Here is a 27381-nt window from a genome sequence, read left to right as displayed (position 1 = left end):
GCCCGGCGTCATGTTCCGAGGAAGAGGTTTGGTTTGAATGGTCGTCTTCCAGTCTTCCGGAAGGGCCGCCTTGATGGGTACTGGCTCGATCTGCCATCCTATCTTGCGTAGGACGGCTCGTCCGTGTTCCATGTGACTGAGCCGGATTCTCTGATTAGAGAGTTGGGCTTCGATGAGCTCCTCCACCGTGTTGTGGGCGCCCATGTCTAGCAGTCTTTGCGTGGACGAGTATATGGGCATGCCCAGTGCTTGCTTCGTTGCCTTACGAAGCATCGTGTTTAGAGTGTCCTTATTCGACTTCGTCAGCTGGAGATACGGGGCGGACTAGGTAACCCGCGGCACGACGAACGCGCGTACCAAGCGCATAGCATCATCCTATTTAAGGCCTCGCTTTCTGTTAGACAGCCTCCGAAGCATACTAAGTATCTGTTCGGTTGTAGTTTTGATCTTTGTGACGGCGGCGTGTGCCTTCCCGTCGCTCTGAAGCAGTAATCCTAATCTGCTGTGTTGGCTTGATGGCCGTTCCGTCGATGGTGATGATCACGTTCGGTGGCAGCTCCTTCTTTGGTTTTCCCGGTTGGATCATGAGCAGCTCTGATTTCTGGGGAGCGCAGCTCAGTCATGTAAAAGGAGCTTTGACGCGAGTTCTATATTCCAGATATTTTTTCTGCCACATGATATGCTGCTTTACTTTGTGCATCTGATCTAGTATTGCATGTGGCACATCGCTCTGTGTTTGGCAGTTTTTTCTTGCATGTGCGCGCATGTGCACCGTAGGTATTATATTCAGCGTGCCTTATAATTAATTACTGGCGAGTGCATCGTGCGTACATGTGTTTGTCTCAATGTCAAAGTAGCTTTTACGCTGTGGTTTCTGCATGGAATAGGACGGTTGCGCAATTTCAGTTTGATGAAGCGGTGCCGGCAACCACTCATCGCTCATAATAACAGAAGCTGAGGAAAGGTATTTACAGATTATCCTTTAGGCGTCGGTGTCAATGAAACTAAGAAATACTCGGTATACCTATGGGTATACAGGCATGCTATATTTTCAGGCAAAAGAAACGCCCCTGGATAAGGTATTTTGATAGTTCACACTGACATGCCGTTAAATTATGTAGTAGGATAGTTAAAATTGTGATTTTCATTAGACATCAGAAAAACATTTATCACACAAAAATAAAAAATAATGGTCAGCAAGACACTTTATTTTCATGCACCCGCAAAAACGTTATTTGACAAGATACAGATAACGTAGAAGAGTATCATATAATATTCAGAATGAGAAACAATGCCAGTGTAGAAATATGCCATGCAGTACGGATGGCAGCTGAGAAAAAGACATGCTCAAGAAAACACAACAGTAGTAACATTATGCCATGGAACAAACCTACACCGTTTAACACATGATAAATAAGTATCAGGCTCGCTTCTGGCCTTCATTAGGTCACGTTACTTTCTGTACCTCAAACGCTCACCTTGAAACATATCCAACTAAGGATCTCGCCTTAAAATGTATACTAGCTGGCGCTCATCACCTGCAATACCACAGGTATACTTGCCACAAATTTTCTTAGGCCCTGCATTTATTGTATTTAAGTGACTGACACACACATCGTAGTAAGCTGTAAATAGCTCCTCTACAAGCTGCTATTTCAATTTTCAGTAAAACAGGCGACGGGCCCTAACAATCACAAAAAGTGCAATCGAGAGGCTGTATCTTCGGGTATGTTTGTTCAGTGGAAAGCAGAATCTATAGTGCTGCATTTCCGATTGAATAACAGTTGACGACGTGCGAGGTGATGGAGACCCAGCAGAATATTCAGCATTCTGAGGAGAACCCCATTTTTATGCAACGTACAAATTGCCGCAGCAAAAACGCTAATGAGCAGGCCGAAAGAATTGAAAAAATGCACCATTAGGGGATGCTTTGTTACGAGCAATAAGAAAGGCGCCTTACCTCACAAACAACACTGTTCTTTGTCGGAACAAAGTTATTTCGGCCAATGTAGCGCAGCCACTGCTTTTTGCGCAAGCCATCACGCTTTCCCTGCGGCACCGTAAAAACTGCATAGCCATCATCACGCTTCCTGCTGCAGTTATATGCGCAGCAGCACGGCATAGCGCTAGCAGAAGGCTAGTGCACGAAACAGCGTGCAATGTTAGCGCGCGACGTTCTCTATACGCCGAGCCAGCTGAGCTAAGGCGGAAAATGGCGCGAACGAAAAAGCAAAACACAAGCAAAACGCAAGATCTGCTCGTTTCCAAGGGCAACAGCAGGGAGACCAATCATCGTGCAGGAAAACGGGCGCAAGGCCGTCTGCCGCGGAGGGGGCGATGAGGAGGCGAGGAGGTCACGCGCCGGCGGCAGAGTACAAAGAGTGGCGGTACTTTAAAATTATTAAGGGGCTTTACCATAGTGCAATGTGCAGCGCCACCTGGACGAGGACAGAGAAAGAAACAAACGGCGCTGTGTGTGGTGGTTTCGTTTCTCGGTCCTTGTCCAGTCGTGCTGCACATTGTATCCAGGATCCAAACTAACCAGCACACCAAGGTGTTTTAGCCACGCTGTAATGAAACCGGAACGGGCACGGCCCTGGGGAGGTATTCTGTAAGAGCTGCTAAGAGGTATTTATTCTGTGGCGCCTGGCTGCTGCGGATGCTCAGCCCAGCCCAGCCAATCAGAACTTCAACAGCAGAAGAAATGGACATGTTCACAAGGTGGACTCTTACAGAATACCTTTCCTGGTTTCCTCATGCACGTGATCTAAGCATATGGTGCGACAGGGTGAATACACTATGTGACTCATAACACGACAGAGAAAATAGCTGCTTATAAAAATGGATGCTTGCAAATAAACTGTGGTACAAAAAGGCTTCTTCTTTCTGGGATTTTACGTGCCAAAACCAGTTCTGATTATGAGGCACGCCGTAGTGGAGGGCGCCGGATTAATTTTGACCTCCTGGGGTTCTTTAACGTGCACTACAACGCAAGCACAAAGAAGGATGTAGCGCAAACAATCGGTGCTCTGTTTAAATTTGTCGTTTTCTCTGTTGACGCTCCCGTTTTGTTTTCAGCTACACATGCGATAAGAATCCCGACAACGGATGCGGAAAGGGCATTCTTCGGCACATACATTCGCGTCTTTCTTCCTTTGAAATGCAACGTTAAGCATCCTGCGCCTTTAAACTCTGCGAGACCGTATCGAATACACCACATATTTTTAAAAGAATTTATATAGGGCTTTACGTGCCAAAACCACGATCTGATTACGAAGCACGCCGTAGTGGGGGACTCTGGAATAATTTGGACCTCCTGGGTGTCTTTAACGTGCACCTAAATCTAAGTACACGGGTGTTTTCGGCATTTCGCCCCCATCGAAATGCGGCAGCCGTGGCCGATATTTCACATTTTACGCAACTTACTGTGCGAAGGCAGCAATGTGTGAACTTGAACGCCATAAAAGCGTCTTTCACTCTGCAAAGTCAAGATAACTTGATTTTTAGGACAGCAAGAGAACCTGCGGCCAACATCGATTTTTATTTTCAAATGTATTTGAAACAATAGTAACCCCATTATGCATTAGCTAAACCGATTTAAATTTTTGTTTTTTTATGTAACAATAAATATAATCTTTTTCTCAATTTTCAGTACAGACCCTCGATTTATACACCCGTACAGTTCACAAAATATGCGGGAAAATGTTCATTTGTAATGCGACCGTAACGTTTGTAAAAATCTAACTGGGCGCCATCAAACAGAAATTTCATGGCTGTAAACGTTTTCGTCTACATTTTGTTGCGTCTTTAAAAACTCTTGCCTTCTTTATTAGAATATAATAACTTTTCCTGAATATACGAAAAACGAACACACAAAAGTTTCAGCACGTGCGAAATTTAAAATGAGTGTTAATACAACTGATATTGGGAAAAAAAGTTGGGGAACTGAGCGCGCTTACGAATTACATGCTGAACCGGCCCCGTTTCACAATACAGAAGTACTATATTTAATAGCAGAATAGAGGTATTTTTGTGAAAGCTCATCACATCAAGAAAAATTTAACAACTTGTTCACCTGTATCTTGAGGCACAAATAGCACATTTGCACACACAAAATAAACAATAATGGTTATATCTGTTAAATTCTAATTTAGCACAATAATTAATTATATATTAATTGGTCTGCTGACCTTTCCACAACTGAGAAGTCGCCCCACTGTATCAAGAACTCTACCATAGGCTATGTGTTAATGAAAAACCTTATTTTCACAAAGGAGGTTTCCCGGCGGAGGTGGAGCCCTCAGTCCAAGGCCCCTGTGGCCTTTGCCATCTGGCGAGCTCTGTCGATCAGCTTGAGCTATTCTTCAGGCTTCGAGCAGGACAGCGCAGCCTCCCACAGCTCCGGTGTTGGGGTTTTGTGTACTGGCGCTGCCTTTGGTTATTGGCAGGCCCATACGGCTTGCCAAAAACCATATGGACCATGTAACGTGGTAAAGCGTTGCGTGTTCCCCGCATAGCGGGCATTTATTGTCTATGTGTTAATTGTTTCCAGTGCTTAAATCGGAAATGTGCGGTACCAACCTCAATGTAGCGTATCCTATACGATGGGCTTTACAGAGTTAAGCAGAATAATTTTTGCCGTAACCATAACCTCAAATTGTGAACCCGCGTGAAATATAAATTTCTGCTATACGTGTCTTGCTCTATACAGTCTTTGCTATAATATTCTTTCTCGTTGCTTTACTGTAGTCTTTATGACCTGTCACTTTAATGTTTCTTTACTCTTAAGTCCCCTTCTTCATATTTTCAACTTCTGTTTCTATTTTCATTTTGTTTTCATTTTATTACCTTAAAATCCCCATAGGGGCATTACTTAAGGGGTTACATTCCCTCGGGCTTTGTAAAAAGTATGCAGGCGTCATGCCCCTCTCGGTAGCAGTTGCCATCCTGCTTCCTCACTATTTCCTCCTCTGTCCATTGTATTCGTGTGTTTTCACAATCGAATAATAATAATAATAATAATAATAATAATAATAATAATAATAATAATAATAATAATAATAATAATAATAATAATAATAATAATCTTTCTTTTACACAATAAGAAGCAACACACCGACACGGGCGCGTCTATGTCTACAGACTTGTATGACAAGGCCCGGCAGAGTTAGCTACAACGATGTGGCCATTCAGTGAAAAACAAAAATACAGCTAACCATGCAGAAAAAGTGTCCCATATGCATCCGCTTTGATTCATGGAAGTTCGTGCACAATGTGAAATAAAGACACATGAATGTCTTATTATTCAGATTCAGATATATATACGTGATTTTGCTGAGCTCATCGCTTGTTATAGTGAGCTACTGTGTATAACAGAAATACTACTCTTCTTTTTTTGAACCTGGTAGTGACACCGCGGAGAAGCATGGCCGGCGTTGAACATGCGAAGCGAGTACATGGAATGCAAAGCATTGCGAGGTGAGTTTTCAAGATACTTGAAAGGTGCAAGAGGGTGCTGTGAGAGGGTGCAGGTGAAGAAGGGGAACCGAGGGGCTCGATTTTGTTAATCATTTGTGGTCATGATTTACAAAATCGGGCTCCCTCGATTCTCCTTCTTTCGTTTATTCATTTGCGAGGGTCTCGAATCTGGCAGCCTTGATGTCATTAGGTAGCATGCGAGGGTTTACTAGCCACGTGCCTGATCTCCCAAGATGACGTGTTACGTGACGCCATCGTTTTTTTTTTTTTTTAAGGATGTTCCTCATCCGCTCACCATGGTTCTGAGTGGCGCTGGCTTACACTCCTATGGCTAGATCTAGTAAACATAAGTACCCAAGTTAGTGGACGAATTGATGGCCGTCGCTGCAGCACTATTTGTAGTGCAACGCACGCGTAATGAGGAGGTTGCGGGTTCGGCTCCCGCCGGCGACCAGTTATCTTTTCGTCCGCTTTCATTTTCCCTTTTCTTCATTATTTTCCAGATTTCAATTTCAACTACACATAATTTCCCCGATGCTTTACTTGACTTCATTGTCTGTTGGCTTTATGTGGCTATTTGCCGCAAGCGATTTTTTAAAATTCTGTATGATCTAAAAAACACCACGTATTTGTTTGTGCCTACGTGCGTGTGTGCGTGAAGAATGGCCCAGGCAAGACTGCCATCTTGTGGATGTTACTTTGTCTCCCCACATTATCCAGTCAAGAAATCCCGCACTCACGAGACGGTGGTACCGTGGACCTCGGCAATGGCAGCCCCGATTTCCCTCCACCGGAGTTCGTGACCGCGGCGCTGCAGCTGGCCATCTCTGACAGCACAATGCATCAGTACACGCGAGACTTGGTGAGCAACAAGTCACGTTCCAGTACTCGTCTCATGGCTTCTTTTTCTCATTGTGCGGGCTCGTTCGTTATATCTGAGTAGTTTTAGATGTTTTATGGTTTCTATGTTCATGCTGTATTTTAATATAAGAACGGGCGTCACCCTTTTTAGAAGTTATTTTTATTGCCATAGCAATTATATGGACACTCTAGGCGCATTATTGCCGTCGCCGTGATGTTCGGTATAAAGTACGAGCGAGTGAAAGCGTGCGAGCTCTAGGGTGAGCCGACGACGGCGGCTCAATCTCGCGCGTGCTAGGGAGGAAAGCGGGGAGGAAGGCGGGGTGGAAAGTGGGTGTCACACAATCGGGAACGAGGCGCCAACGCCGGGCCTAATTCCAAAGCCGACTTATCAGCTTCCGAAAATAACCCCACGAAAGCAAGGACAATTAATGAGGGGCACTCTGGTGCGCCAGCGAACGCCGGTTGTGGTCGAAAGACCGAGTCAGAGCCCAGAGTTGTCAAAACACACCAAAATATATTCTTCAAATAAGGCACTTACATACCCACATACACACTTCGGCTAGGCACAACACAGTGCAATTCAGATGAGTGTTAACAAAACTCTGGAAAATAATTAACGACAAGCTCTAAGAATCCAACACGTACAATACAGAATGAATAGGAACACAAAGTGTCCATTCGTATTCACCCATGCTGGTCTTGAGCCGGACAATCTCGGCGTAGCTCGAGGCAAATCTCGGAGAAGGAACTTCTTCCGGAAATGCAGACGCTCGATGAACTCGTCGGTTAGCCTGCCGGGGAATGGCCTTCTTCCGCAGACGGTCAGTCTTCAGGTCACATCTCTTCACCGGCGCGGTCTGATCCCCCTACTGATTCCCGCACGGCGCTTTTAATGCCTTCGTCGGCGCTTCTCGAACCTTCTGATGGAGTCGTGATCCCGTAACATGAACAAAGCCTGGGAATCTTCTAGACATTTCTCGCGTTTTCGACCGCGGCCCCGAAGACTCTTCGAAGAGGGTGGTGACTCATCCGTTGGCGCACGCTCAGGCTGTCGCGCTCCCCCCCCCTCTCTCTCTCTCTCTCTCTCTCAGCTCGTCTGTGTTTGAGAGGGTGTTCCGGTGCGCGCCCTCCCTCTCTCCTCTTAACATTCGCGTATCTTGTCGAAGCTTCTAGACTCCGTTGATCGCGTCGGCTGTCTGCGGCGTGTGCGCTCTCTCCCTCTGTCGAAGCTGCCGCGGGGCCGATGTGCTCTTTCGCTGGCTTGCCTGACACGCGGCGCGCGTTTTGATTTAGCGCACTTTTGTGACAGCGGGGAAGAAGCGCGCTGTCTTCCGTCGCGCGCAGTGCACCGAGGGGAAGGGAGGGAGGGAAGGGCGTTCGGCGGCTGCTGCGTATGGCGCGGCCCTATCGTTAAAGCGATCTGCGATGGGGAACAAGGTGCGCCGAGTGGTTGATAGCTTCGTGTGCGCTGTGTTTTTTTGAAGCGAGAGGCAGCACGAAGGTCAATTCGTTCGCTGTTGCCGCCGCGCTTCCTCACTCCAGCGTTTTGACAGCGAATTTCCGTGGTCATCGAGTGAGATGTGTTCATGTTTACTTGCGCGCGTGACACCATGCTTGTCAATTTAGATTAGCAAGCGAATGTTTACAAGTTCATACGCCCGATAAAACTACCATCCTTACTTCGTATAGCTGTCTACCAATTTGCTAACGCGAACGAATCGCCTTTCGGGTGAAACTGCGACTTTTTACTTGTCAATAGCAGCAACTGCGGAATTCAGTCTCTGTTTATTCCTTGGGTACAGCTTTTTTTCATACTTACGTTGCTAATTACCTTGAAGTTGTGGCGCTTTCATCAAGTTGTGGTTAAGCGCCGAAACTGATAAACGTGCCTATTTTAATTCTCTTTTCTTTCTTCGCTTCCATGCATGTTTACGTAAGCTGCTTTATTTTTATGCAGTGTGTTGTTAATTTTTCCCGGAACTATGATTCTTCAATCATTCAACAATTTATAGTTTCTGGAGAATACGCGGTGACAAAGTACTGGCCAACATTCCCAACTACAACCTAACAATGTATTAGGCATAGAAAAGATAAAGGGCGAAGGTGTTATAAATATATAGAGTGCGGTCATTCAATTATAGCAGAAATTGGCTTTTTGCCATTATATTAATCAACTTGCAAAGGATGCAATATCACATAATGCAAGGTCTTGTCTTGTTTGCGAAAGCACTCAAGCATTCTCAAAAAATAGTTTTATCCACAGTCCATATTATACTAATCGCTTATTCATCAAACAGATAAATCTTAAAAAGCAGTGTGGTATTTCGCATTCACTTAAAAACGATTTTTAGTTAACAGAAAAAATCTATTACATGTACGATAAATGTATTTAAATTCTTCTAAAGCCTTCTTGTTACGCAGCTTTTCTTTTAACCCGTGGGTTTATTGCGCGATTCGCTGTGTCGTGTAAGCAGTGCAAATTGTTTCGTCGAATACAGAATTAGCGATGATCAAATAAAAATGCTGTAAGGGATACTATAGAAGTGAAAAATGGTAACTGTAAGATTCAACTTGACTTTTCTCTTGCGCAAATATATACACCAATTCAAATGCATTGTTTTCATGTTCATGTCATCTGATTAACGATGATCATGCCTGTAGAAACAATACAGCACAGTAAAGATGTCAAATGAGTACATGGAATGCAAAGCATTGCGAGGTGAATTTTCAAGATACTTTAAAAGCGATATTTTTTTAGCTACTTCACTCGAAATAGGGTGCTGTGAGAGGGTGCAGGTGAAGAAGGGGAACCGAGGGGCTCGATTTTGCTAATCATTTGTGGTCATGATTAACAAAATCGGGCTCCCTCGGTTCTCCTTCGTCTTTCGTTTATTCATTTGCGAGGGTCTCGAATCTGGCAGCCTCAAATGAGGCTTACGTATATAGCAGTGCAATGCAACATAGGATTATCTGCCCAAATTTTTTTTTATTGTTACATAAACTTGAAATAATAACGACGCTATTAGGAACGCCCCTGGGCAACTCACTCAGTCGCCTGTTGCATTCTGACAAAGAACACAATGGTTCGCATTAATACAAATACTACCCATTCAGTTTGAATCAAGTCTGACTCCATGAACGAACAGGCTGGTGCTGTATTATTTAAAATCATCCCTGCGTTATATAGTGTTTCCATTTGGCTGTGCAGCACAATTATATGAACATTCTTTGCAAGCACTCAGCGCAGTGAAATTTAGGCGTACGAATTTGGCACGAATGAACGCTCATAGCGAATGCATCAATGATGTTGGTTTTCGACGGTATGTATTATATCGTTAGTGTTCGAACTACTTGAAGCAAGCACCAATTTAGACGTCTTCCTTCTAGGGTCATGTGCGGCTAGTCACTGCTCTGGCGAACATGTATTCCTACCTCACGGGGCATGAAATCGACCCTTTCGAGGAAGTGCTGGTCACGGTGGGCGCCTACGGTGCGATGCACAGCACAGTGCAAGGTCTGGTTGATCCCGGCGACGAGGTAGGTGGCGCACGCCTCTCACGGCGTAAAATTGACCGCTGCGTTCTTGCTAAATCACTGCAAGGTGGCTTGGGAAAAAAAAAGATAACTATCAGTGCTGACGCCCTGGAGTTCCTTTTCTATGGTCAACGTTTTGCCCGATGAACCTTCAGTGTGCGTGCTAAATGTTAAAATCGCAGCCACGCTAATCATGGTCTGGAAAACACGCCGCTTGCGCCCTTCATTATGAGGACGCTTTACCTCAGGGGCACCTATCTAAATAGATGGGAGCGGAGAAATCGTTTTTCTCGTCAACCACTGCAGTGAATTTGATAGCGGTTTGTTGCATTTAAAAAAAAAACTTTAAAAATAGGACCGCTGAAGCGAAATTTTCATTTAGGCCGTCAATGGTATAAAAGTGTTGAAAATCGCAATATTTCGAAAACCAAACTATTACGTTTACAACTCTAACTCAGTGATGAGAAATATCGCAAATCCGTAAGCTGCACCCAATAATACATCTAAAACGGTCAAAATTGATATATTATACACCCCTGTGAAGTACGTTATATTACTAAATTGTGAATATCACTTTTTGCAACACCTTGCAATCATTGTAATAAATTCACGTAAATTGTACATTTATATAAAAATTGTCTGCTTTAGATGCTCTAATGGATGTAGTTGACAGAAGTACCATATCTTTTTTTTTGCGAAGTTATAAAATTGTAAACTTCAGTAAAGCTGACAGTTGGGCGAGTCGGTCAGAGTTTAAGTTTCCCCTTAAGAGGAAGCTTTAGCTCGGGCCGAACTCCGATGCCGCCTGTTCAATTGCATGTAAAATGCAGAAATTCTTTTATGAGACAACCACTGAACTGATTTTAATTAAATTTGCTGTACTTGAAACAGGACGTTAATTATAGTAATTGTATCGAGCAGAATCTTGAGTTAGGACAAGGAATTTTATTGCGATAGCAATTATATGGACATATCAACCGGATTTCTGCCGTCGGCGTCGCCGTCGTCGTCGCCGTCGCCGTGAGGTTCCGTATAGATAAAATCTTCGCCGCGCGCCGTATGCCCTAGCGGAAGCGTGCGGGGACGCGCGCTATCACGGAGAGCGAACGCACTCAATCTCCCACGCGCAAGCAAGGAAGCGGAAAGCCAGCGCCGGAGGGAGCAGGGGGGGGCACTTCTCTGCCAACAACCGCGCTCGTCGCTCGTCCGCACAGTCTCTTATCTCCACACGGCTCTGACCTTTATGCACTGTGCATTCGCCGCTCAGTTTCTGTTGAAGCGTAGACCGCACGTACCTTCGCCCGCTGCAGCGTATGGGCTTGCTGCCAGCGTTTTGACAGTCGTTGTCTGCAGTCATTCAGTGTGATCTATTCATGTTTGTTTGTGCGCGCTCACACCACGCTTGTTCATTCAGTTAGTAATAGTCGGGCCACATTTTAGAACGCACGCTACACATGTAATGCTGCCCGGATCGGCAGTGCAGCGCTACAGGTGTGTCCCTTCGCACGCGCTGCCCACGGGAAGCGCTTCTCATCAACACCACCGTTTCACACGCGCCTTCTCGTGGTCATCGAGTCTCTCTTCATGTCGCTCTACTTACGCCGCAGCACACCTGCTTACTTAATCAGCTCATGTTTACTACAATTCATATTGCTACCAAAGCCGCTCACCTTACTTCGTATGGCATTGCTGTGTTGCTATCGCATTCATTGCTTCGCCCTTAGGGCGAAACTGTGACATTTTTTTAATGGTCGAAAAGTGTTCTTTTTTATTATACAAGCACGAAGTTTACAGTTTTTAACTTTGCACCAAAAACAGATATCGCATTACTGTAAACATGCATCCGTTAGAGCGTCTAAGGAAAACAATTCAGACATATCAATTCACAGATTACGTGAAATTTCTGCTCTGTTTACAAGGGTCTGGCCAGCTTCCTGGTCACATATTATTGATATATGTATTTTATAGCGGAATATAATACGTCATCATCATTTCTGTCCGCTTTAAAGCTATTATTATTTGCAGTTTGCATGATAATGATGTCAGTTTTCATTGCTGAGTTACAGAGTTGTACAATTGATAGATTCGTTAATTGAAAGTTTGGGAGTTTCAACAATTTTTGGGAAAAAAAGTGGGCGGCCTAATTCAAAAATGGTCTACCTGCAGTTACCAGATTTTAAACGTTCCTTTTAAATTCAACAAGCTTCATCAAATTCGGTGCTGTGGTCGCCGCGAAAAGCGATTTCTCTTTTACCGTGTATTTAGATAGGAGTCCCCTCCCGAAGCTAAAGCTCCATCTTAAGTTTGCGAAGATCATCGAGGCTTCTACCGGTATGGTCAATGTAGACACGATCACAGCAGACAGCAGCAAGCTGTACATACACAGATGACTCAAGTAGTGCCGCAGCTACTACATCTTGCTTCAGGACGTGTAATAACAGTTCTCAGGAGGGAAATTCTACCCTGAAGCTGGCATTAAACACCCACCTCCCTCACTTTCTTCGTGTGGTGGAAGTTTAAATTGTTTCTTGACCTTGCATGAAAGATGTCATTAACGACTGAGACCAGTTGGCGGAGTATGAAATTGAGCAGCAGTCCTTGCCCTATGTCATTTTGCACTACCTAGGGAGTCTACATGTTTGCTCCCCAGCACTGCCACTCTTACGGTGCCGTGCAGTGTTCAATAATCGAACACAGCGTGGCCAGAGCACCACGAGTTTCCTTACTGTCTGGCACGAAACAAGCGTAGCGTTCACATGAACTGATTTGAGTATTTGTGAAAGAAATCATCGTCTACCTTAAATCCTATTTCGGGCATGTATGGCTACAGCGTGTACGCCAACCGTAGTTCTTCAGGTGAATGTTCTTTCTGGTGTAGCATCATCGGATCCGCAATATTATACACAGTAAGCCTTGCAATGCAGCTGTTCATGCAGAATCAGTTGGAATAAACATCTGCAGGTACATTCGGAACCATCTGCTATCGATAAGGACACAGCATTTATTGCGGAAATTCCGCACCCCGGCTGTAAAATGAAGAGAATTATTTTCTCCTCCTCTCTCATTTGCGCCTTTCAGATCTTACTGCCAGCTTTGCCTAAATTGTTTCACCTTGGTGCTGGTTTAGAAGAACTAAAGATCGCGTGGTGTCAGCCTGTTGTAGCAGCTAGAAGCCCCAGCGCACTTTTGTGCTGTAATATTCTCTGCGGTACTGTCGGCGGAGCAGAAGAGAGGTAGCACTTCAGACTGCCGATTTGCAGGTCCAGAGTTCAAATCGCTGTGGAGTGCTGCGTGGGTTTGTTTTCTTTGTTTATATTTTTGTAAAAATCAAAAATCTTGGGAAAACACTTCCGAATTAGTGCGGCGGGCCTGGCCTGGCCTGGCTTGGCCTGGCCTGGCCTGGCTTGGCTTGGCTTGGCTCATTATCGTTAATCGTGACGTAACTGACGAGCATGTGATGCTATCGATGTCATGACTTATCAATCATGTTAGTCAAGCATTCGTCCCTTACGATGCCAATATATACCAAGTGAACGAGACGCGAGTTTTCGATAGGTTTTCGATAGGTTTATTTCCGCCGGAGGATTTCTGTGGTCGGACCAGGAGTGTTTCGCCTAGACATATACAGCTAGCTGCGCTGTAAAAAAAAAAATCACCGATTCATATGGCAATATTAGTTCGCTCACACCCTTTTCTATAGTTGTAAGGGGGTGAGTTATAGACACTAGGAAACGCCCTTAACGGAGCAGTTTTCCTGACTGTGAACGCTCCCGCCGTGGCCGGGACCGAACACGCCACTTCGTGCTCAGCAGCGCAACTGCAGCGGGTAGTTTCAAACTCTTCGCTTCCTGTAACAATGAAAAATTGTTCCGATGACGCACTTGCGCGTTTACGATTTTCTGGCAGCGCGATAGGGTGCATTCGTCGTCATCGATGCTTGCTTCTTTTATAAGACCCGCGAGTGCACCAAAATGTTGTGCGCTTACACTTTCAATACAGGCGTTTGTGAGACGTGATCTCTCACTGTTTCAGGCATTTCATGTCTCCTGCAACGACGAGAACCAAGTGTTTCACTAGCCCCAGATGTTCAGCCTCTCCGAGCAGCGCGAATCAAAAAGGCTATTGGGAAGAACGGCCTACGCCTATAATAAACCAAGCCTGGGATATGCACGTCAGTTTTGTTTATCTCAGGTGTCCTCTGTATGTCATGTTTATTGCGTTTAGCCTCAAGTGCCGCCGTTAAGAGATGCCTGCCGTGGCGGCTCAGTGACTATGGTGCCCCGCAAATGAGCCTCGGCGAGGTTGTGTGTTTGATTCCCGGCAGCCGCATTCCGATAGGTCGGAAAGCGCTCCTGTAATGAGTCGTAAGGGCACGCTGCGTGACCCCTGGTGCAAAATTCGGAGCCATTCAGTATGGCTCCCTTGTGATGCAATGGAACGTTAAAGCTAATCATTCCGTCACTCATCTATACAAACCAGCATAGTTATGCCGTGCAGTTCATCACAGACGTCATGCGCCTTGGGTGTTTTTTTATAAATCGAATGCTTTCATACAGGCGACATTTCAGAAAGCTGCATAACATGTAAATGTGCATTGTTATGAATCCTAATATGCAGACTCTGAGCGTCCTTAACGTTTTCACCACGAGCAGCCGATGCTAATATTTAGTTAACTTTGTGGGAAAGCGCCTTAGTTAAGGTAATTTTGGCTTCATTACCAAATCGAGCAAGAGAATGCGTGGACCGTCAAGGTGTGTACAAGATATGATATAAACCATGCAGGTGATCCTTATTGAGCCTTACTTCGAGTACTACGAAGCCATGATCCGGATGGCGGAAGGAGTTCCAGTCTTTGCACCCCTTCGGCCGGTAAAACAACCTTGCCTCTTTATGCATTTTAGCTCGGATTATTATTTTCTGCAAAATGCATACCGTAGTTCATGTGATGATATTTTTTAGCAGAGGTGATTCCTGTCATCAATACTTTCTCGTGAGATTAACAGAGCCCGTTTGTAGTTTCTAACTAGTAAAATAATTGTGTGTTGTCTGCTTGCTTATTTCAGCATTTTATAAGTAAAAATAGTTGATAAATTTCTCAATTATTTCTTTTACTCATCGATTGTCCACAACATAAGGCAAAGCATTCCAGGTGTTATTAATCTTTGCTCCAGACCATAATCGATAGGTACCTCGTGAGACCTTCAAGCCTTTCGTCGTTGCCCTATACGCAACACGAAGCATAGTCTACAAGAGTACTAGAAAGTTCCGTCCGGGGCGCGACAGAACTTAGGTGACGGGCCCACAGCAGGCTGTGACCATCACAGGGAACGCTGTTCGCAAAAGCCTGGCTAAATGCGTTTGCTCGGCCATTTTTGCCTTCACGTTTCTTGAGAACTGCTCTGCCTTGATGGAATTTTGAAAGATGTGGCTTTCCTATTATACCGTCTAGTTCTAGTGCAGTTGGAGGAATTATCGCGGTACAGGAGAGTGCCAAAATGACACATATGGTGACGAGACGAGAGAGACAGGCTTTGTGCCCGGTTGCAATAATTGTTACCGCTCTTGCCAAGGAGCCCTTTTTTGGAAGTCAGCCGACTCTGATCGCCGACAAGTGTGGTCCCGCAACAAGGAAGAAGACAAAGTCATATATGAAAGAAACCGTCATCTTCGAACACCGCTTCGAGACTCCATTCATATAGCGTACGTTCCAAACAGATCATTGGGGGAACCTCTAAGATCCTTTGCTAGCGGTCGCTGCTAACAAACGACGCCGACCCTACCATACGTACTTGTAAATTGTGTTTGAAAAGCGTTTACGTTGTTCCTTAGCACAATAGCGCCTTTGCACAGTAATTAGACTGCATGGAAGTCCCAGAACCTGGATACTACATGCACAAGAAAGAAGCTCACAAATGTTTTTCTTATGTTCTACATCCAATTTTGATATTGCTTTCAACAGAGAACAGGTATAATACCTAAAGATGAGAAAGTGCAATTGCATTAGCGATTTTATCAAATATTTGTAAGGGTCATTTGAATGTGCTGAAGGGGCCTTTGAAACCCTGCATTTCTCGCCACCCCGGTTCGCGCCCTTGGCTTATAATTTTGCGCTGTTACTTTAGCGCCAAGATTCACAAAATCACGTGTATGAAATTGTGAGCGACAGTCGTACGGTCTGTTCACAGGCGTGAGTGGCATTGCAGTATGCTTGTGCGTGACACAGCGTCTAGGGTTTTGAATGATCAAAGCGAACTCATTTGAATGAGAGGAGAACCACTGACAGCTAGACTGAACTAGGTGAACCGAGGTTTTCCGATATCCTGTTGTCATGTCGTTTCAAACAAGAGCGGCCTCGTTTTGATGGTGGCGAAATCCGAAAACTGTTACTTGTTAGATTAACGAATTTCGTTGCACGTTAGAAACGTCCTAACTACGGCGTCTCTCCTCAACTAGCTCAGAATCACCAACTAGCCGAGGTAGCCACCTCGCTCTCCTAAAACCCACTTTGCCCTTTGGGAACATTACACCTCACAATTAAATTTCTTATCAACGTTTTCATGAAAAAAATAAGAGACTACTACTACAAATATTAATGCTTCCTTTGTTCAAAGTTTCGCGTACAAGCGAACAAATTCACGTTTTCTTCTGCTGCTTGTTTCTTCAAATTTATATTTATTGAACCACTGAATTCCATTCTTACATAAACAATTCATGAGTCATTCCACTCTGTGGCCATCTAGGCTGCCCCAGGCCTAGGCGTCCCAATCACCGGATTTCAAATAAAGTTATCTCACTCACTCCACTCTGTGGAGGTGGATGACCAGCGAAGCTGTTTATCGTACGACACAGAGGTGACACAGAATTTTGAACAAAGGTACGAACGTTTATTGTCCCGATCGGTGGTCATCTTGAAGATAGGTACGCGTACACATTCGCGTATCAGCTCTTTTATTAAATATGTCTGTCAAGTAAGACAATGAACGGCTCATACGCCGTAAACGCGGCCTCCCCATTACGAAGACAGAAGGGAAGTGAAATTCTACGCTGGAATGATGAGCGGCAGCGGTGTCGGCTATGGAAGAAGACGAGGAACTCGTGAGCAGTGTCACGAGCGCGTTCACGCGGTTGCGTCGAGGGGCGCCGACGAGCCAGCTGTGGAAGAAGACGACGACGACGCTCGAGCGATTGCTGATGATGATAGTTTTTGCGTGCGGACGCCATAAAATCCCGGATCCTAGCCACAGACAACTTCGCTGTAAAAACTTTAGAAAGGCTCGGTTTTCAACATTCCCCTAAATGTTGCCTAGAACCAAAGAACAGCGAAACACCATCAGAATTGGAAGACGCTTAAACTTCGCCTTTAAGAGTGGAACGCTATAGCATTCAAAGATCCCTGGCTGCTTATCAGGCTTTTTAAATGCGAATCATTTCTTGGCGAACATTTGCCACTTTGACAGTATCTATCTATCTATCTATCTATCTATCTATCTATCTATCTATCTATCTAGCCGCCTACGTCTTGGTGCTCTCATGGTCGTTTCGTTAACTTGGCATTTACCAAAATTGGCATACTATGACAAGAGTGTATGACGAACATAAATGATAGGCCATGACATGAATATCATGATTTGCATACCAAATCATGAATTATCATGATTCAGGAATATACCAAAACTCATGACCTACATGACGTGTGTCATATGTAGGTTATGAACTTATGAAACAGCTGCGTACGTCTTGATGCTCTCATGGCCGTTTCGTTAACTTGGTGGGTACCAAAATTAGCATAGTATCACAACAGGGCATGACGCACATAAATGATAGGTCATTACATGAATGTCATGACATGCGTGTCATGTAGGTCATGAAACAGCTGCCTAAAATGACAATGATCCAGCGAAAAACCATTAACACTCAAAAACCACTGAAAGGGGTTCGGACGTGGGTACTAAGTGAAGGAAACACTAAAGGATGATGGTAGAAGTCATGGTCATGACCATGACTCAGCAAAAATGACAATGACTCGGCAAAAAAAAAAGATTAACACTCAAGAACCACCGAAATGGGTTTGCACGTGGGTACAAAGAGAAACACTAAAAATGGTGACAGAAGCCATAGCCATGACCATGACTCAGTAAAAATGACAGTGACTCAGCGAGAAAAGATTAACACTCGAAAACTACTGAAATCGGTTCTGACGTGGGTACTAAGTGAAGGAAACAATAAATGATGGTGGTAGAAGAGTCATGAGGATGACTCACCAAAAATGACAATGACTCAGCGAGAAAAGATTAACACTCAAAAACCACTGAAATGAGTTCTGGCGTGCTTGCGTTGTAGTGCACGTTAAAGAACTCCAGGCGGTAAAAATTATTCCGGAGCCCTCCACTACGGTGTGCCTCATAATCAGAACTGGTTTTGGCACGTAAAACCCCAGAAAGAAGAGTTCTGATGTGGGTACTAAGTGAAGTAAACACTAAATCATGATGGTATAAGTCACATTCATGAGCATGACTCACCAAAAATGACAATGACTCAGCGAGAAAAGATTAACATTCAAAAACCACTGAAATGGGTTCGTACGTGGGTACTAAGTTAAGGAGAAGGCTAAAGCCTTACGTCTCTTAGTCCTAGTTAAAAAGGACTTCATTGCGCGACGAACGGCACCACCGGAGACGACAGGTGAGACCTCGCGTTCTATCGCGCGACGAACGGCACCAGCGGAGACGGCAGGTGAGACCTCGCGGACTCTGGTTCGTCGATCGGTTGGTTAACGGGAGCGGAAGCCAGACAAGCTGCAAGAGCGGAGACGGCTGGCCAGCTCCCGCAGACCCCTGTTCGCCTGTTGGGTGACAGAAGCGGAAGACGAGTCGTCTAGAGGCGTGCGTTGACGCCCGACCGGGCCCCTCCTGTTGGCCTCCCGAACGTTGACGTCCAACCCAAGCCAACGCGTCTTCCTTGCTCCGCTTCTCAGCTCCGTCTGCCTTTCCGGCGTGGCTCTTCACTGTCTGCAGGCTGCTTGAGCCACGAGTTATTTACCGATTCGCTAAAAGTTCTTGTGTAGCGCTCGCTCATTCGTAGGTGTTTTCTTGATATGTTATTTTGCTGAGCGACGAGCGCTCGTGCAGCGAGTTGTCCATGTGAACGATGCAGCTCCGCGGTGCACGTGCTTGCATGTTTTCGACGCCACTTCGTCGTCGTCCACGATGCGTCTCTTGGCATTTCACCACACTCGTATATTCAAATTACAATCCGACGCTGTCACGTCTGTGGTTAAGCCGCACTTTAAGATTTTTCTGACGGAATTTACTTTGAGAAATTCAATTTTTCTCAAAGTAAATTCGCGCGTTCGCTGTGCTTCCGTCATTCTCTCTCTGCGCAACGATGTGCGAAACGCCATGAACAACGTCAACGTTGGCGCTAGTTGCAGCGGCAGCGCCACCGCCGCGGAGCAGAGGAAGGCTCGGGAAGCCGAACGTAAACATCAGCGTCGGCAGGAAACTTCTACGGAAGCAACACGGGCTCGGCACGCCGAAGTGTAACGTCAGCGTTATCAAGCCGACCCCGAACTCGGGGCTCGGAAAGTCGAAGCGCAACGGCAGCGTCGAGCGGCAGCTCCCGATCCCGAAGCGACGAGGCAACGCGAGTCTGCGGCCAGAGCAGCAACGCGTTCGAGGCCATACAACGCCCGGGCTTCGACGGTGCTGACGCGGGGCGGGGTTCAAGCGCGACTTCCTCGATCGGAGCTTCGGGCACAGCTGCAACGCGTACGACCGGCTTTGGTTCGACAACAACCTGAGCAAGGTCGGGAGCGTCCAGAACGAACGTCAGCGTAACGCGGCCGTCCTGGTGCAGCACATGAAGGACGTATACTCTTTGCGATGCATTTCCCAAGATCACAAGCAACCCACCACCATCAGGGGAACGTGCATAGACCTCGTCTTCGCAAATTTCAAACTCGACCCTCTGCAGCAAGACCCATTGACGCTACACTTCACCGACCACAAAGCCATCGTCTTCAAGATAGCGCGCGCACCGACGTTAGGAATCACGTACGATCTCTAAATAAAGGCGCAACAACCCCGTACAAACGTCTCCTCTCTTCTCAATACATTCTCTCACTCTCACTTTCATTGGGTTGTGTTGCCAAGTGAAACGAAACGGAAACTCGATGCGCACCCCCCGCGATGCTTTCGCATCCCACCATGGTTGCCCGTAGGGTGAGATGGTGTGATTTTTTTTCTTGCTTACGGGGGTATGCGGCATTGCTGATGATAGATGCTTGTCTTGAGCTTGTTCTTTATTGAAACGTACGCTGTTCTATACGTTGTATGCTGCGTGTTTGCAATGAATGTATGCACTGTTCGCTTCACTTTGCTGAGTGCTTGTAGATTCTGCATTACGAGGGGGATATGCCATTGCATTTTTGCTTGATTGGGGAGGGGGTATGAGCCATCGCTGATGATAATTTTTGTTCATGGACAGGACACAAAAAACGCCAACCACCGAGAGGCTAACAGCGTCGCTGTAATATTCTATCTATAAAGGTCCATTCTTAGCTATTGAGATCTCTATGTACTGAGTTAGTACAAATATATTATACTCTAAGCTTCGGCCTGGCCTGATACCAATATATTATTCTCCACCCACATCGACAGCTCTACATTTATGCATGACATGCTTTTAGCTCCGGTTGTCGGTGACCTTCAAGAGACCTTGAGCCAAAATCCAGAGCCGTTATCCGGGTACTCAAGACGAGAATGGGGCGAGTACGAAACGAGAACATCCGGGTAACCAGTCAAAACTTGAGAAAATGTGGTCTCTGGCCCACAACCCCTTGTACAGGACCGCATATACACTAGTTACTGCCCAAACATGTTACAAAAAAATATTGATTCGGATTTTTTCCTAATGTTTGTTGACAAAATCACTCAAGCTGTAACTTCTAGTACGCTGAAGTTTAATTTGTCGTTTACAATAGCGACGTTCAAAAGGCAGATACAGTGCACCATACACTTGATTGACAGCTTTTGGCGCGAGACAGGGTTTCCTGTGATCTTTTCAACGCCAGCGGTCCGCGAGTTCCGCGGCGCGGGTTTTGCGCCGCCTTCTTCGAGAGATGGCGCCACGCTGCGTGACCAGGCCGGCAGCGTCCGGCACGCCGCAGATGGTTGTTTGGCAGATACGAGGCTTTTAACGAGGTTCAGTTCCAAACAGGTCAATTCGGCTCAATAAGCTTGCAGGCCTGCGTCGCGGCACCAATTTGATTTGCCGATAGCCATTTCATGCTTACATCTACTCTCGATTACGGGAGAGCCAGCATTTTGCTGTCTTTCTTTATGCATTTCTATGTCATTCTGTATGCATACCTGCCAACCTATCAGCTTTAAAATGGGTAAAAATCCCGTGGACGAAGGGGAAGTAGAGAGAGAGGATGGAAAATCTTTGCTCTGGGAACACATCATTTGTGGCACACGGTTGCACTTTTAAACTCAGCACCCTATAGCAGCAGCTACAGTTGGAACAGCAGACAGGCAAGCAATACATTGTCTTTAGATCGCACTGACTTTTTGAGCCACTTTATTGCAGCCGATTTTGCCTGCTTCAGGAACTATGGTGAATAAACTTGCTCGAATTAGGTAACCCACCGGTATACGGCGTCTGGCACTAGCACAAGAAGGTGGTGCAAGTACATCAAAATTTCTTGCATGCATTTCTTTATTCAATCTTGCGCCGCCTCCTCTTTCAACACCTTTAAAGTTGTTTCGCAAGAAGAAATTATTTTTCTTAAAGGACTACGAGTAATTCGTAAAATTGGAGCACAAGCCCAAATTCGCAAACTTTACGAACAAATTGCGAGAGTTGACAGTTGCGTATATACCACCAAAGTTACCGTAACTGGTCTGTACGAGCTCGCCTTACCCTTATAACCTTTGTCTTTATAAATAAGCTTCATGCTGCTTTTACGCTACCCAGTCGTAATTTTCTTTGGTTTAATCCCTCGCTGCATGAAACCAGTCGTCTGTGCCTTGCTCTTTGGACCCAGCTGTTTGATTAGCTGTATTTGGATGTCGCCTGGTCATGGTGCTGTGTTATTCGGGACACATTCTTCACATTTGTTCTTTTTTTATTGCGATAGCAATTATACGGACACTTCCACCGGATTTCTGCCGTCGCCGTCGCCGTGAGGTTCCGTATAGATAAAATCTTCGCCGCGCGCCGTATGCCCGAGCGGAAGCGTGCGGGCACGCACGCTGCCACGGAGAGCGAACGCACTCAATCTCCCACGCGCAAGCAAGGAAGCGGGCAGCGAGCGTCGGAGGGAGCGGGGCGGGGAGGGGGGGGGGGGGCTTCTTATCAACACCACCGTTTCACACGCGCTTCTCGTGGTCATCCAGTCTCTCTTCATGTCGGTCTACTTACGCCGCAGCACACCTGCTTACTTAATCAGCTCATGTTTACTACAATTCCTATTGCTACCAAAGCCGCTCACCTTACTTCGTATGACATTGCTGTGTTGCTATCGCATTCATTGCTTCGCCCTTAGGGCGAAACTGTGACATTTTTTTTTTAGTTGGATATTTGTACGTTAAATTTTGAGCAATCATGCTTCTGTTTTGCCGGATCTGGTCGAGTTTGGATTATGCTTTCTTTCTTGCCGAAGTTATCATTCATAACGTCCCTCACGCACCGCAGCGCCCACCTACAGAATATCATGACAGCGCCTGCCGGTGTCATTGCCGAAAAGGTCCCGCTCTCCGTCTGAGCACGGTGTACTTCCCAGTATCTTACTACACTGCAGTACGGAGACAAGAAACTTGGAGTTATTGTACAGCATCGCTCGCGCTCCTTGCCTTTGTGTTCGTACAGTAAACGTGTCCTTGCGCAGACGTCACAAGTAGGCCAGTGACGGGTGAAGAACAAGTTATCCGAAATGATATTTAGGGTCACGAATTATTGAAGACACGTGTTTCTTATTTCCTACATTTTGCTTGATGGTGATGGTGATGATAATGTTGCTACAGGCGGGGTTAGCCTGTCAGATCTAACCAATTGCGCCGCCTGAGATTCTCTTTCCGCGCTAAATATGTCACCATGTCAGTCGTGTCTCTCGCAGAAAGGCCAGAATGCGCGACACTTCCTTGTGCACTATCCGCAGCCCTTCCAGACGGACTTCGCGCGTGAATTTTGTGGCAGCCATAATGAATATGAGTTCATCCTGTAATTTGGCAGAAATTTCCGAAATGTGCGGTTTCTCTCGTCGGATATTTATCTCTGACCAGGTCCGATTTCCCAATTTCGTAGATATCGAGATCGTTTATTGTATTTGTCGTCTCGAAAAATTACACAAGTTTTATACAGAATGAATGCGTACAAGTGTTTTTGTTTTCATTTTGAAGGCATCCGGGAACTAATCTAGACAACTGGCATCATTCTCAATATTTTTTTCTTAGATAAATAAATAAATTTTTCTCTATCTCAGATAAATAAAGATCAAATAACTAGCAGCGATTGGTTGCTGGACATGGAGGACCTTGCATCGAAGTTCAACTCTAGGACAAAAATGATCATTCTCAACACGCCGCATAATCTGCTTGGAAAGGTCAGTCAATATCCTGGTCATTTAGTGCGATCAACTGTAGGTGACCTGTTTTACAATGCGATCTGGTATTTACTAAACTGACAGGTTTTCTCACGGGGAGAACTGGAAATGATTTCGAGACTTTGCATAAAGCATAACGTTATCTGCGTCATGGACGAGGCTTACGAATGGATAATTTTCGAAGGTGCAACACATAGCAGAATGAGTGAGTATGGGCGTTCTTTTTTTTTTTTTTTTTTTTTTGAGAAATGCATCTATTCTACAGTGCTTGAAAAGTTTCTTGAATTGAAACAAGGCTATACATCGTACTACATGATTTGCGCATAAAATGCTGCTCAAAATGATCCATGTTTGCTTGCTTGTGTGTGCCGCATAGCTTAATAACAAGAAATATAGATATATAAGAGATATAAATTTTAAAAAAGCGAACACTTGCGCTAGTAGAAACGATGGAACCCAGCCTTTAAGACGCATACACCAGGAGAGAAGTAGACGGACACGCGCTGGGACTAGCAACAAGTTTAATGATAAACAACCACACAGAAGTTCGCAAGGGAAGCCAGGGCGCGCATGCATCGTACATACCACGTGGCTATCAAAGAAAAAAACCCAAAATGATACCTAGTAGCCACATTTTTCTAAATAAGCTGTCTTTCTTTGACAGCGATAACGAGGGTACAGTAACACATTGGTTGTGACCGTGGTTTCGGACATGGTACGCTTCAATCAGTTCTCTTTCGTATCGTGCAGTTCCCCTGCCAATAATTTGCGTGTCTTCGAAAGCAGGTTAACAGCCGCACACTCGGAAATGAGCAGGGAGGTTTGCTCCTCCTTGTGACATGACAGACGTTTCGTGTTCTTTTAAGTGGACATTAATGCAACGCCTCGTCTGGCCTATATACCCGCGACCACACTTCAACGGTATGTGATAAGCAACATTTTCGATGCAAGTTGTGAAATTATGGCTGGTACTGCAGGCACTCCTAGGCTTATCATTTTCAATACTAGCACATAGACTTGACATCTTACATGGCGCCGAAAACACAACCCGAACGCCGTGCCTTGTGGCAACTTTTTTCACATCGTGTTAAACCTTGTGGATATACGGCGTGACTTCCACTCGCTTACGGTCCTCATTGGCAGTGTTATGTGCTCTGCCTTCTGTTTCTTTTTCCAACTTTTTTTCAGTTTTGTCTCAGCTACTGCCTTTAGAACAGTGTTAGGAAAGCCGGCCACATGTAGACGTTTAATCTGCTCATGAAAAATTTGCTCCATTGAATGATGGCAGCTTTCTATTCTATTGAGGGCATTGTACTTTGAGGGCATTGTACTTTTCTATTGAGGGCATTGTTGATGCAAAGGGTGGCTATGCCACGCTTCACTAGTTTAGAGTGCGACGACTCGAATTGTAGAATCTGTTTCTGGGTACGAGGCGCATACATCCAGCAGACGTGATCATTGTCAGAGAAGGTTAGTTTTAAGTCTAAAAACCTAATTGTATTGTCTGATGCCAGTTCTTTTGTAAAATTTAGAGCCTTCGTGCACGCTCTGAATAAGCTAAAAATATTGTGTTTTTTCTTTGATAGTCACGGGGTATGTATGACACATGAGCTTCCCTTGCGAACTTCTGTGTGGTTGTTTTTCATTGAACTTGTTGCTAGTCCCAGCGTGTGTCCGTCTACTTCTCTCCTGGTGTTTGCATCTTAAAGGCTGGGTTCCATAATTCCTAGAAGTATGTACCAACAGGCCCAGTAACAGACTCTTCTACTGGCACTAGGTAAAACTATATTTTCCTGCAACTTTTCTAATTACTCGGTCTGGTATGATATTAGATAAATATTTTGTTGCGTAATAACATTATTTTAACGCCGATTGTCTTTAATCTCCTGCAGATACTCTCTCAGGCATGTGGGAAAGAACAATAACAATAGGAAGTGTTGCACCAACCTTTGGCGTATTCGGCTGGAAGGCAAGTATGCGTTCAGTATTTATTGTCCTCTTTGTGCAAGGACTTATTAGACCCGATTGTTTTTCTATTTATAAGCACAAAATTTTAAAAATACCAAGCAAGACAGCGTGCCGAAGACCCTCTTTGGCAGACAAAGTACACCGAATTTTTTTTTATCCTTGATGTACTTAAGGACGTACCAGAGTGATGGCAGCAAATGAGTACTTCGCGGTGTGTCATTTACAACTTAACGAGCAAAACCGTTTCTTTTCGCAGCCTAACAACGGCAAATAATATGTTGCCTTTTGGATATGTACGCAGATTGGTTGGGCATATGGTCCGCGAAGTTTGCTGAGGGGACTGCGGCTTGTTCACCAAAACTTTCTGGCGCTCGTGAGCACCCTTCTGCAGGTAAGCTATTACGTTTGTCTCAACATATCTGCCCAAATTCTATGTGAAATGTCATGTGAACCTATATTAACTTTAATGCGAAAAATATCTAACCTTGCAATCTGCAATACGTTACGCAGATGGATTGAACAATTCCTATCCGGTCGCACACAATACACTTCCACAAAAAATCACCGCTCACCTCTTACCAATGTGACTTCGGGCGTCCTTCAGGGCGCCTGTCTGTCCCCTTTATTATTTCTAATCTATGTGAAAGACTTTCCTACTAGCATACATTGTAAACTACGACTTTTCGCAGACTACTGCGTAGTTTACAACACTGTAAACTCCTCTGACGGTGTTCTTTGCCTCCAATGTGATCTCAGTGCAATCTCGTCATGGTACGAAAAATGGTACATGCCTCTTAACTTATCCAAATGCAAATGGACGTCTTTTACCCGAAATCACAGTCGCTTCCTGTCCACTTATCGCATTAGTTTGAAGTTTATTTGTAGCGCAAGAGCAAAGAAAGCATACATCTTAGCTAGTACATTAGGAGGTCCCAAAGTAGAACTGTCTGGGGGACCTCGTGTTTTACAATGCATACGATATAATCACATAAACAGCAGCAGGGTGCATGAAACAAGCGATAACAACATTTCACAAATCAAAGTGTTATATAAAAACAAAACAACAAGAAAATAGTATAAAAATAAATATCATAAAAACGGTTAGGCTAGTTTAACTTGTGAATTTAAAGCAATGGAACACGAACGTATTTATTTAAAATCAATATGAACAATAAGAATGAAGAAAGTCATACGTAGTAGAAATTCCCACACAAATACTAGAAAACACACGTCCGCAGAAAAGACAACGACAAAAAGGAAAATCGGCAAGAAAAGCAAGAAAAAAAAAGACAAAAAAGATCACAGAGAAAGCAGCTCTTCTAACAATTTTATTTTTATTTTTCGTTTAAAGCAGTATACAGAAGAGGTAATCTTAATGTCAGCAGTAATTGCATTCCAAACACTTATACCAGCGAATCTGAGGGTAAACTTTCCAGAATTTGATGTTATTTTCTGTAAAAGGAGGTTATTCTGTTCAGAAAACCTTGTGTTGTATGAATTAACGATGTGACACAAAGAAAGGACGTCCGTAGGTATGTCAAGATGAATGAAGCGAAACATGAGAAGCGATAACTTATATTGAAATAAATACCGAAGGGGTAGAATACGAAGAAGTTGGCAAAGAGACAGGGAATGGCATCGCAGTGGTGTAAATGTCATGAGCTTCAATGCTTGGTTTTGGAGGCGTTCTAAAGGCTTGAGGTGAGTGGGATATGTGTTTCCCCATGTAGACAAACAGTATGTTAAATGGCTACCTATATATGCATGATATAATGAAGTAAGAATATGTGGTGCAAAGTATGCACGTGCTTTGATGAGAACATGAATACCAAATGACACTTTGTGCAGTAATGAACTGACATGGCAGTGATATTTTAGGTGTTTGTCAAGGGTAACCCCCCCACCAGAAATCTCCACTTTTTGCAGATATCGGT

The 27381-nt window shown here is 44.8% G+C and overlaps 1 protein-coding gene across 3 annotated transcripts in view; it reads left to right on the top strand.

The window, feature by feature from the left end:
* Positions 1-27381, top strand: part of LOC119464417 (kynurenine aminotransferase-like) — a 54714-nt gene that overhangs the window by 5331 nt on the left and 22002 nt on the right. Inside the window, exons 2-9 of one of the 3 annotated variants that reach the window (XM_037725376.2) lie at positions 5409-5478; positions 6199-6340; positions 9730-9879; positions 14659-14745; positions 23360-23479; positions 23564-23684; positions 25372-25448; positions 25749-25838. In XM_037725376.2, coding sequence (XP_037581304.1) covers positions 5426-5478; positions 6199-6340; positions 9730-9879; positions 14659-14745; positions 23360-23479; positions 23564-23684; positions 25372-25448; positions 25749-25838 — 840 coding nt within the window. In that variant the 5' untranslated portion in view covers positions 5409-5425. Of the gene's footprint in view, positions 1-5348; positions 5479-6198; positions 6341-9729; positions 9880-14658; positions 14746-23359; positions 23480-23563; positions 23685-25371; positions 25449-25748; positions 25839-27381 lie in introns of those variants that run through there. The other 2 variants (XM_049655730.1, XM_049655729.1) reach the window with 2 other exon arrangements.

This window comes from Dermacentor silvarum, chromosome 9, assembly GCF_013339745.2.
Source record: "Dermacentor silvarum isolate Dsil-2018 chromosome 9, BIME_Dsil_1.4, whole genome shotgun sequence".
Classification (NCBI taxonomy): domain Eukaryota; kingdom Metazoa; phylum Arthropoda; class Arachnida; order Ixodida; family Ixodidae; genus Dermacentor; species Dermacentor silvarum.
The sequence above is the reverse complement of the archived record's forward strand: the minus strand, read 5'-3'. Positions and strand labels throughout refer to the sequence as shown.